Source organism: Chiroxiphia lanceolata, chromosome 5 (genome assembly GCF_009829145.1).
Source record: "Chiroxiphia lanceolata isolate bChiLan1 chromosome 5, bChiLan1.pri, whole genome shotgun sequence".
In the NCBI taxonomy this organism is placed as follows: domain Eukaryota; kingdom Metazoa; phylum Chordata; class Aves; order Passeriformes; family Pipridae; genus Chiroxiphia; species Chiroxiphia lanceolata.
The window spans coordinates 3269919-3282318 of NC_045641.1; the positions used below are offsets into that span (position 1 = coordinate 3269919).

General features: G+C 41.2%; 1 protein-coding gene across 1 annotated transcript in view; it reads right to left on the minus strand.

Moving 5' to 3' along the window:
* Positions 1–12400, minus strand: part of MKLN1 (muskelin 1) — a 94191-nt gene that overhangs the window by 7479 nt on the left and 74312 nt on the right. Inside the window, exons 13-16 of the mRNA XM_032687266.1 lie at positions 8088–8235; positions 6971–7085; positions 5113–5252; positions 3095–3197 (exon numbers count right to left, since the gene is read on the minus strand). Coding sequence (XP_032543157.1) covers positions 3095–3197; positions 5113–5252; positions 6971–7085; positions 8088–8235 — 506 coding nt within the window. The remainder of the gene's footprint in view (positions 1–3094; positions 3198–5112; positions 5253–6970; positions 7086–8087; positions 8236–12400) is intronic.

The following is a 12400-nucleotide window of genomic DNA, read 5'->3' on the forward strand; positions in this document are numbered from 1 at the left end:
GGGAAATTCTGTTTGTAATGGTATATAACACCACCCACACCTCAGTCCAGAAAACATGAAGGTCTGGTCTCCAGGAGAACTATTGCACAGGGTTGAGGATAAAACTATTCAGCTTGGTCCTTCCCAGATTTAACAGATGCCCAAGGAAGAGGGAAAACAGGCAGGAATTGCTTCCCTAAAGATCTGCCACACTAAGAATCCTTACAGCCTTCCATGGCTGCAGCCAGCACGGAGCACGTCAATCACCTTCAACATTAAAAGACAATCTCAACTACAAATAAAGGCAGAGCATGGAGGTGTCTGGGCTGAGAGATACAATCAAACTGGTGCTTGAAATTCGATATGGAATCCAAAAAGCCTGCGTCAGTCCTTTGGAAAGCACAAGAGAGCTGTTTGAAGATGCAATGCCAGAGCAAAAAGCCAACTCGATGTGATAACCGGAAGGTAAATTGACGTCAACTGGAAATACATCCAGTCAGTACCAGCCCAGCAGCTGGCTCAGGGCCACAGCCCTGCCAGATCTGTTCCAGGGTAAAAAAGCTCTGGAAGTAAAACCTTTATGACCAGCACAACTAATAATAATTAAAAAAAAAAAAAAGAACAAAATCCAAACAAAAGAAAAAAAAGTGTCCCAAAACCAGTTAAGTGATTTTTGGAGGTCACTGGAATGGAAGCTTTAATTCTGCCGAACGGTTTGTGTTGATCCGACGGACCAGCACGACAGACAAGCTATTGGATTTTGTCTGGATCAGACATCGGGCCTGCAGAGAAAAGAATCCACAATATATTCACTCAGCTGGACTGAGCTATCTGAGCTCACATGCTGGATCACTGACGTCCAGAACACCAGTGGTGCTCTCTGAAAACGGGTAAATCTTTTTCCAACATTTTTATTCTATTTCTACCTTGTAAGATAAAGGTGTTAGATTCCCCAAAAATCTCCGAGGAGCCCATGCAGGCAGGTAAATTCCTCATTCTTACAAGCTGGACAAGTCGAACACTATGCACTGAACTGGGAAAATGAAATGTAGAATATTAAAAGGCTTTCCTGTGCCCAGTGTGCAGCGTCTACGGCAGCTCCTTCAGTCTGTGGGTGACAAGAGGCAGCAGGAATGAGGAGAGGAGCTTGCTGATCACACCACAGAGGTTTTTCTTTCAGGGAATAAAAAGGCCCAGCCAGCCATGAGATGCAAGATCTCTTCAGGAGTAACTGGCCGAAGAGAGACAGGCCACCAAGTACACAGGAGTGACATGGAGAAAAAGGGAGAGATCAGAGAACACAGGACAGGGTCTTAAAGGAGTGAGAGGGAGCAGAAGGAGAGAAAAGAGCATCAGAATGGGGGTTTGTACACTATGGGTTAGTACAGGTTCAAACAGAAAGAAGAAACCTCAAATCCTGTGTCCAGTTCTGGGCCCCTCACAATAAGAAAGACATTGAGGGGCTGGAGCATGTCCAGAGAAGGGAACAGAGCTGGGAAAGAGCCTGGAGCACAAGTCTGATGAGGAGCAGCTGAGGGAGCTGGGGGGGCTCAGCCTGGAGAAAAGGAGGCTCAGGAGGGACCTTCTGGCTTCCTACAACTCCCTGAAAGGAGGGTGGAGCCAGGTGGGGCTTGGTCTCTTCTCTCAAGTAATGAGTGCCAGGACAAGAGGGAATGGCCTCAAGTTAAGATTGGATATGAGGAAAAAGGTCACCAAAAGGGTTGTGAATATTGGCACAGCTGCCCAGGGCAGTCAGTGGTGGAGCCCCCATCCCTGGAGGGATTTAAAGGACGTGTAAATGTGGCACTTGAGGACATGGTTTAGTGGTGGCCTTGGCTAATGGTGCTGAGTTAATGGCTGGACTTGATCTTAGAGGGCTTTTCCAACCCAAAGGATTCCATGAAAGTGCTGCCACACTGGTAGAAGACAGTGAATAACTGGGGAAAAATAAAAATATCTCCTTTTTCTACCCTAAGAACAGCACAACCATCCATTGTCTTTCCTATGCTAGAAATGACTAGAAAGGATGTCAAACAACTTGATATGGTACAATTTAAATGAGAAACCATGTAACAGAACACACAGACATATTGGATCAGATGTTTAGAAAGGTTGACCAAAATTTATGACAAATGTGACCAGTTCCAAGATCCTGGTAAGAGTACACATTTTTTTCATAACTCTAACCCTACAATTCTATACTGTGCACACACAAGCAGAATATTCTCCCCCAAAAGCTTTCAGTGCCTGTATAATCTTTTTTTTTATCTAAAGTAGCAGCTTAAAACCACCAGACTAAGTGATTTAATCCAGGGACTCAGCATGGAGTAGAAATGCCCGTTCTCCTATCACAATTTTAGAAAAGGAGCTGCTGAATGACTTCCAAAGTCATTAAGGCAAGAAGACAGTAAGAACCATGGAGTTTTCCCCATCTCCCCCACGGGAGCTGAATGCACATCTTTCCATATGGAAATTAGTGATGAAGTCAAATCAACCACTTTCTGTGTCACTTCTCACTATTTCTTTAATCCCTCTTGTAAAGTGACACGTTACTGCGGTGCTGGAATCAAAACAGGAAATGGGAACAAATTCCTGGATTAAATAAAAAAACATGCCTACTGGATAATATTCAAAAAGCAGAGGGGAAATAAGATTTTAAGGGTAGCAAGCAATGTATATATACAAATTACTTCCAGAAACACTGATCACCTCAGGAAAAACCTCTTTCCCCCTCCCAGGAGCTGCTGAATATTGACAAGCCAAAAGGCAGCATGAATAAGTTTCTACTCATTTTCTACTACACAACCAACTATAGACTTGTGACATTTCAGAGAGTTTACAGTTCAGTTCAAGCTCCCAAAATACACATCAGTATGCTGGAATTAAAACAAAGGCCTACTCTTCACCCCTAGGAGTTCAAAAGCTATTTTGTCTGGACCTGTAGGTAAATGACTGTTTCTAAAGCAAGGTGAACTTCAGGGGGGAGAAATGTGTGATAAAGCATTGGGCACTGTAGAGCTTTTGAAAACTGAATAAAAACAAGGTTTAAGAGGTTCAAAATTTTTACTGAGAACAGTTTAAGCTTCTTTAAGACAAGGATTTGTTGAGCCCTTACCTCTTTTGTCTCCTCAGGGTCCGAGTGATCCACAGTCACGTACAGGTCATTCTGCAGGTACTTCAGTGCACTAAGAGGGTCAGTCTGAGCTTTTTCTTCAAACCTGAAGAGATAGAAAACTTGAGCACAGCCACTTCCTTCAGGGTTAAGTACTATCAGCTCTACAAAGAGCAAAACCCATCTATCAAAACCAGCATTTCCAAAGAAAACCACGTTAGTGGCAGCTCAGCCCATAATTTGCAGGAATATAGACTGAAACGTGGAGGAGGATTTTTTTGGGGGGTGTAAGGGAGTTACAAGAGCAAAGCATCACACTCTTACTGAAAATATTCAAAAGTATACATACAGCCAAGTTCTTGATGTATATATATAAAACATTTTAAGTTTGGTTTGTAAGGTGTGAGTAGCACCTCACGTGAGTAGCACAGTTCAGACACGGGCAAGCCTTGAGCACTTCAGTCCCAGGGATATTTATATCCCACCTCTGGAAAGAGCACAGGTACCTAAAAATCCTGTTCACCACCACCATTATTTTCCCATTGTCTTTCAACAAACAGAAACTGTAACTTCTGTGAATTCCCTGAAGAAGTTAATAGAGCCCTGAGAAAATGATTCTGGGCTCATCATCCTCAGTGAGCAGAGCTCTGACCCTGCAGCATTGATTGGGTGCATAAGCCTAAAAAGGATGAGGTTTAAAATGATCTTTTCCCTTCTGTTACCTTTCCAGCCAGTGCAGCATCATACTGTCATCTTCTCATATTGTTATTGTTTTGTTTGGGTCATTTACTTGGCTATTTATATCACAGTGGATAGCCCAAATTTTGAAACTGGCTAAAGATGCCACTCCAGCCAAGCACCCATCACACCTCGGCTGGTCAGGTTTGGTTCCCTCACAGGGAACCCAAAAACGGGGGAGGCATGGTGCATAAACCCCAAATTTCTGCCAGACAATACACAGTAACACTTCCTTTGAGTGCAATTTAAGCAAGTAAAAACAAATAATCCAGAGCTGTCCCTGGAGGCTGCACAGCTGCATTTCCATACCACCACATCTGGGTTTAATAAGCCTCCCAGATAACCGGGCAAGGCCTTTATTAATTTTTGTAGGTATTCACATCTACTGTGTGGCTGATCTTAAAAGGCCCCATCCAGCACAGTGGTTGTGAGTTGAGTGCAGAAATTTTCTTGCAGCCTCAGAGGCAAAATACCATCAGGAAAACCTGACCTCCCAGCTCTTGGCAGAACCTGATAACAAAGTATTCTCCCCAGGAATGCAGGGAGAGCTATTTATTGGCTTCAAATAATTTGCTGGGTCTTGAAAGGCTGTTTTCTGCTGCAATTTCTTGACTAAGGCAACACCCTAAGCTTGATTTTGAAAAGCTGTTGCCCTAAATAGCAAATATAAGGCAGCTCTGAAGCATGCAGAGTGCAAGAAGCATTGCTTTGTTGAATTCTGCCTAAGTGAGCTCTTTCAGGAGTTTCTGAATGAGAAACACTGATGACCTCACCACAGTTGAGTCTCAGATGTGCAAAGGCATCCAGCCCCCAGACTTCATTAGCATCCTTGTGAGCTGTTACTATCTCCTAGCACAGTGTTTCCAAAACATACTCCATTTCCTTGGGAGGTGACAGCACCAAAACACATGTTGATGAGCAGCAGACTGAAAAGGGAATCTAAAAATTCCCCATGACTCCCCCCACACCACATTTTTCTAGTTTTAGAATAACAAAGTCAAAGCAGAACGAAGTTAATTTTGTAGTTTAGTTCTGCCCTGTTGTGTTTTATTAAAATAATTTAAAAAAATAACCAAGAAACCTGCAGACCATCATAGCACAGCATCATAGAATGGTTTGGGTTGGAAGGGACTTTGAAGATCATCTACTCCATATAACCAATAAAATGACATTTCCCAAAATGGTATAAAGATATTCCAAGTTTCATCAACTTAAAAAAAAAAAAAAAAAGGGACACTTGGAAAAGAAAATTGCAAAACTGCAAACCACTTTTGTTTCTATACCTGTGCTTTCTGATGAGGTATTTGCAGTGTCTTAGCAGGTATTCCTTTGAAGGTCGACAGAGCTTCAGAGACCAGAAGTCATCTAATCTCATCTTGGGAGAGCAGGATTTACCAGGATTCCCTCCAAATAAGTAATGAACCTAAGGAAATGAGAGGCAGATCAAAAAGGTGATTGACTGTGTACATGCACTGAACAAGGACAAGCTTTGGAGAGGTTTATTCTTGAGGGAGAAATTCTGCCTTTTAATCAAGTTGCTCCATCTTTTTATTAGCCTCATTTTGTCCCTCAGGAGATGAAGAAAGTTCTCTTAAACCACTTACATTTGAAGATAATAAAAAAGCTGCACTGTTAGAACCTACCTCTAGCAGATTCCTGAGATATTTATAAACAAACATCCCAAACCCACACACACTCTTTCTTTAGGAAAAACCTATGAGCATGATAGATCCTTAAGCACCAACCAAGTGAGTGGGAAGTCCTAAAGATGCTCAAAGTAAAGTGACAGCAAGCCCAGTCCAGCATAATCCTGGGAGATGATCAACCTCCCAACATGTCCCATAAATTCTGAAGAGCTTTAATTCGACCTGTCTGTCTCTGAAATGCAAGACTAGACTTACAGAGAGAGGCAAACTTCCAGAAGAGTGGAAGTGTTACAAAAAGGACTGTTTATTTCTTCACTGTATTTTTCTTCCCATCGTTTGGTAATTTCAGACTCTGAACTGTTGACATTAAACATGCTACAAAGGATCTTCAAATACTGAGGTTTAACAAGTCCAACAGGCTACCTTTCCCCACAGCTTTAAAAATAATCACTCAAAACAATGTATTCTGCATCCCACTGCTGTAGGCTCTCCTTATTTATATCAGAGGAGTTTAGAAAGGTCATTGGAACAGAGGTTTCTAAAAATAAAGACTCTTCAAAACAAGCACATCAAACAGCTCGTCAGATAAAGCTGGGCAACTGCAATGATTTAGCAACCTTCAGAGTAACTTATAAAATACTACTCTCAGTCTCAGGGTACCTTACACTTAGAAGTAAAGGCAGAGCAGTATTTACAGTCAGTGTTAGTCTGTGAAGACAAAAAGCAATGTAAGTTCTCCATATGGAATTTGCACCTATTCTTCCTTCAAATCTCCCTTATCCCCAAAGTTTTGGGCTAGTTGGGTTTTCCAGATTTAATTGCCATCCCACTGAGTGCAAGACTAAAATGTATTTCTGTTCTTCAATTCACACTAAAAAAAACTTTTAGAAAGAGTTTAACTGGAAAATATCCGTGAAAGGTTCAGTAAGTTTCTCACAGTAATTTAAATTCATGGGTTGATGAATTTATGAACCTAATCTGTGGGTTTGTGCTTTACTGGTTAATATGCACAAAATCCTAAATTTACTGAGCAGTCAGGTACACTAAAACCAATTTTAAGTCTATTTAAGCATGAATGTGTCTGATAGTGCTAAACAATGACAGTTGCTTCTGACATGCAGGGCCCAGTCAGGCACCTCTGGTACAGAAGATTCTCAACTGAGATTAGTTCATTCAGATTTTTCCTAGAAATGTTGGTAACTGAGACCATTTAGTCACTAACAGATTGTGAGATTAAATCCCTGAGGATAATGAAGGAAGATTCACATGTTTTGAAGTGTGAGAACAGCTCTCGTGTCCGCTTCGTAGTGACATAAAAAGAAGCTCAGCATTTTATTTCAAAATATGGGAAGTTAAATGAAAGTTACTCACCATATTAATCCAAACATCAGCACTAAACAAAAAACCTATATTCATTGTACCACCTTTGAGGAAACAACTACATCTTAAGAGCTGTAGGACCAAAAAAATCATGTATTTATCTGGACCCTCATACCTTGTGCAACTCATCATACACCAGCTGATGGGCAAACCTTGGGCAGGGCTCCTCTTCCTGGAGGCTTTTACCTGGATTCTCTTTTGCTGCTTGGTCATTCTTATAGACACATGACCTGAAATACAAGGCAGTAAATAATGGTTAGCAGGACTTAGAGGAAGCAGGAAAAGTTGCTGAAAGGCTGTAAGGTACAAATGGTGTATAACACCAAAGATTTTCTTACTTCTCTACATGTTGTCCTCTATTATCCCATCCCCATTCTTAGCTCTACAAAAGAAACCCATCCAACAATCAGAGGTCACCTTGGCTGAACACAGTCCTCAAGCATAAGCCAAACACAAAAAAAATTCTAAAAAATTATCTGTCATGAGCTTTGGGGGTATCTTTAGATGTTACACTATCTGCCCACAGAATTGTCAGCATGAAGTATTTTTTATTATGGAGAAAAACAACTCGGACCCAGAGCTTTAGACCATGGATTACAGCAAAGCTGTAATCACTTAAATCAATCAGTGATTTCCAAGCAGACTTAAGTCGTAACTGAAAATCCATTTTTAGAAAACAACATTCACATCTTTCAAAGTGATTGACCCCCACATTAGAAGAGACCTTGAACACAAAAACTCTGCCAGCTCTGAGAAGGGACACTGGAAATCAGAACACAGCAAACAGACCAGGATATCTTTTCTCAGAATAGTGGATATGCCATGGACACTTCTCCATCACCATTCACATGCACCAGTTTCCTCAGTTTCTAATAACTGGCACCATGTACCAGTTATCAACTGCATCAGTATTATCAACTTACATTTGACTGAATTTGCTGCACTGATGATGAATCCTGGCCTTGAGCACTTCCTACAGGAAAAGCCTTTTATAACTGCTCACTTCCCCTTGTCCCCTCCACCTGGCTCCAATAATTCACGTGATTTCTCTCCCTCATTTGGGAGATTATTGCCATGGTGTATTTAAAGACTATGGGGAAAAAGAGGTGCCTCAGGGGAACTTTAGTTGTCTTCAACATCATCATTCCAGGGTCAACAGAGGTTACAATTCCTTGGGAGACAGGATTGCTTTCCAAAGAAAGTCAGTGTAGAAGTTAGAATTTATGACTTACCAGCTGTTCCTCACAATGTCATAAATCCAGAATGAATTCCTTACATTCTCTTCCCGCTTCTCCTTGTCTTTACTGAGCCCTGACAAGACGTGGATTTCGTTCAGTTCCGGATCAATGGTGGCCCTTTGAGTGAAACCTGTCATTGGAACTGACAAAAGAAAATAAAAGTTACACGCTGGAAATAATGGAGGACTCGGGAAGGGATCCAAGCATCAGGCAAATGCATTTCCCTCTCCCTGCAACTCAGCAGATTATCATCCAGAGGCTGAATCCTTCCCTGCTGAAGCCAAGTCCAATGCAAATTCTCTTCTTCCCTTCTTATCTGTGACTCGTGGAAGGAAACAAAACATTCTGCGAGCTGCTGTTTCATAGAGAAAGATATGGAGAGAGCTATTTGTGAGACTACCAGCTCAGAAATGAGGATTAAGCTGCCCAAACAACAGAGCTAAATGACCAGATGACCCTTGCAAATATGAATGGAGTTATTTTGTTATTATCTCATCCCTAAAAGGAAGCATTGATTCCAAAAAGCTTAATTGCAAAAGCTGGGAAACTCCAAAAAATTCAAGATGAACTCATGACCACACAGCTCAGGGCCCTGCATTGCTTCCTCCAGGACAAAGATGCCAAGGAAGACTTTTGTATTTCCCAAATAACTGTGGTGCAATTACCAAACTATTCTTCTGTTCTACCTTCGGATTTAGAGATATGGTGAAATCCTGCGGATTCCAACAGTTTTCATCACAATTCCCCGAAAAAAGGTCAGCGAATTTGCTTGGCAGTCCTTTTTGTTTGTTGTATAATTCCCCATTTCCTGTTTCCCTAGGCAACCATCCTCCCAAAATGTATTTGGGAAGGGCACGTGATCCTTGTTTACGGATCCTGTTTGTCTCCTTTCTCTTTCTGGGTCAGTTTACAAAGGCTGGTGAAGGTTCCTGGCCCTCGGTCAAGATTTTGGAATGAAAAATTCTCAGAACTCTCCTATTTTGCAAATTCTTCCTTGCAATGAAACTAAACTGCACCCACGGCCTAGAAAACGGGCCCTGGGCTAATAAACCACTTAATATTGCTGTTTCAGAAGACACAAAATGGTATTTTGGAAGCCCATTCCGTCACAGGTTTCATTCTCATACCTCACTCTTTTCATTTGCTAGGCCAGGAAAGTAATAAACTAATTAAGAAATTCTGTGTAGAATTTAGTTTTCCGCAATTTAAGGCTCTCCCGAAGCGTTTGTTCACACCACAGAACCCAAGCACTTCTTTAAAAAAATTAAAAATGGTTAATTCTTATGTAAAATTAAGTAGAAACTGGAATATATTCAGATAATTCATTCTCAGTGTCCCATTGACAAAATCCTTCCTTGTGGTTTCACAAACCTGCCTAGTTTGACCTCAAATTTTGCCACAGAGTTTTAAAGGAAAATTATTCTTGTTTATAAGCAAATGGGTGGCAGAGAAGAGGAAAAAATATCAGGGAATAAGGCTGGCACAACAATGACTACACACCTTGTTTTACCTGCAAACCATAAAGACAGTAACTTAATAATTATGTCTTTTCAATAAGAAATGAGGACTGAAAGTCAGCCCATAAGGAAATTGAGAATAAAAAGACAATTATAGACTAAACATTGCCAATTTTTGAAAAGTATCATGTAATATGCTGCTGCCATAGTCAGGGACTAAATTGCTGACCCAGAAGGATTCAACTCAAGGCCTATTTGAGACATTTCTGGCAGCAGAGCCATCTAAATTTGATCAGCAATGTTAATGTAGATGGAAAATGTCTTTGCAACCCTATCTGCTGCTTTGAACATTTGAGACCATGCCGGGAATATTAGAAAAAAAAAAAAAAAACCACAACAAACCATGCAAACCTTCAGAGCATTAATACCTCAGGCTCATTGAAATGAAAATTATTATAATCATGAGGAAGACAGTCCCTCTATTACCACTGATACCAAAAGCATCTGAAACTTGTCTGTGGAAGTCCCATCCCTCCTCCTGAAATGTTGTGAAATAAATGAATGTTGTATCTCGTTTATGCTCGATTTCCTGAAGCTGAAATTATTATTTAAATAATGAAGGAGGGAAAAGCTGCCAAAGTTCAGCGCTCCTGTTTTTTTCTTTTCCCTCTTGATATTAAGAAGAGAATTCATCTGCAGCAACTGCAATCAAACCTCAATTCAAGTCAAGTAATTTCAGGCTTCCCTCAGTCTCTTCTTGACTGTTAGAAATGCAGAATGTCTAGAAAAATAGCAGAAATATAAAACCTTATAGTTACTAAGGGCCTAAGACAAGGAGCAACTTACATAAAAAACTCTGTGACCTATCTAAGCAACTGTGTAGAAACCATATTTAAGCAGTGCCTTAGGCTGGAAAAAGTTGACATCAAGTCTTCTGCAGAGGAAGACAAAACTAGAAAGTTCAATGTAATATGATTAAAAACCCCACAAGACAACACAAATTCGGTAAACAAGTCCCTGAAGATAAATAGAAAATAAGACAAGATACTACACAGTGAGCACGAGATGCTGTGATGTTTTAAAACCAATAGAAAAAGATGTTTTCCAAGAAAGTCTGATCCTTGACAAGAGCAAAAGGGCTCCATAAAAATCCTCAGGACTGAAATACTTCCACTAGAGGGTAAGAGAGGTTCATCATCTGCAAGCACAGCAGGCTGGCAGGAAATGCTGGATATAATTCAAACAAATGCAGTCGGAGTATTAGAGAGGGACACGGGCTGGAAACCTCGGAAAAATACTTGGGATATTTAGGTAACAAAATGTACGTTGGGAAGGGAATTTAACTGAACCAACAAAACTGAACCTATAAAAATGAATCTGCAACAGTGGCAGTAACTGACTGCTTACAATGCATTTTGTTTCATTTTAGGACTTGGAGGGAAAAAAATCCTAAACAACAAGGGGTGAGAACCAGAGCCCTGCATGACCTGCTGTTTGCAATGTATTAGATCCAAGGGGTGAATAAAGTGGTAGGAATGGGTCCATGGGAGTTCCCTCACTTCTGCTTCTTCACAGAGATGTAAGATCAAATTTGGAGCAAAGCTGCACTGATTCCACAGCTTTCAGGGCACCTCTGGGGTCAGCTGTGGGCAGCCAGCTCGAGGGATGAGGCAGTGACTGAGGGCTGAGGTCTGTTTTGAACACTGGCCTGTGTTTACATGACTTTAACCTGGCTCCTATGACAACAGATCACTATGAAGAGGAAAAGCTGTAGAGAGAAACCACTAAACACAATCCCAAAAAGTCTAGTAGATGGTAAATGTTTTTCTTGTGCCACTGCGTATTTTTTTCCCCCCTTTAATCTTATCAACCAGCCCAGGGTAGAAGGGCGGTAACTAACTGAAAATAAGAAATGTGAATCCTCATAGTATTTTAATTTACTTTTATACAGTAAAAACCAAAAGCTCATGGCCTCAATATCTGAGAACAATATTCAGCCACACGGGCCTCGAGTTCGCAGCCAGTTACATAAACAAGCAATAATTCCTGAGCAAGCTTCCATGAGATGCTGGGGAGTTCTGTGCAATGTAATTTCCATTTAAATATAACACATGGGAAAAGCTTTTCTCCGAAAGTGACACCTAATTGTGCAACAGCCACGTTCCCACTACCACAGCCCCTACATACAGGCATTTATTGGATCACAGTGATCATTTCAGAAAGCTGAATATTTTTTGGCTCTTGTGTGCAAATACAGCATTGGCTGCTGCCAGTATTGAAGCAAGAAAACAGCTTTTACACAGAGACAGAGCTTGCAAAGCAGGAAATTGGAGTTCATGGAATCCTAGGATGGTTTGGGCTGGAAGGGACCTTAAAGACCATCCAGTTCCCACCCCCTGCCATGGGCAGCAACACCTTCCACTGTCCCAGGTCCTGTCCAACCTGGCCTTGAACACTTCCAGGGATGAGGCAGCCACAGCTTCTGTGAGCAACCTAAAGTGGAACTGATGGTTTCACAGATATTCTCATGGCACCAGACAGAATTTTGGAAAGGAAAGCTCATCTCTCACATTGGAGGGAACACTACAGCAGCAAGTTTCTAAACACACTTTGAAACGTGGTAATGGCAAACAAATTATATAAATTTATAGTCTACAGACCGTGTCATGAAGGGTAATTAAAGGAAGCCTTTTAGTGCCACCTGAGTTATGAAACCCTCAGAACATGTGATGCCAATCCCACTGCAAATGACTCGCAAGTATCTCCCTCCTTGTGATGCCTCGTGATTACAAAATTGGGAGAAAGCTCCATCACGTGGATACTGCTGTTCACCAGAACCTGGTGCTTCCC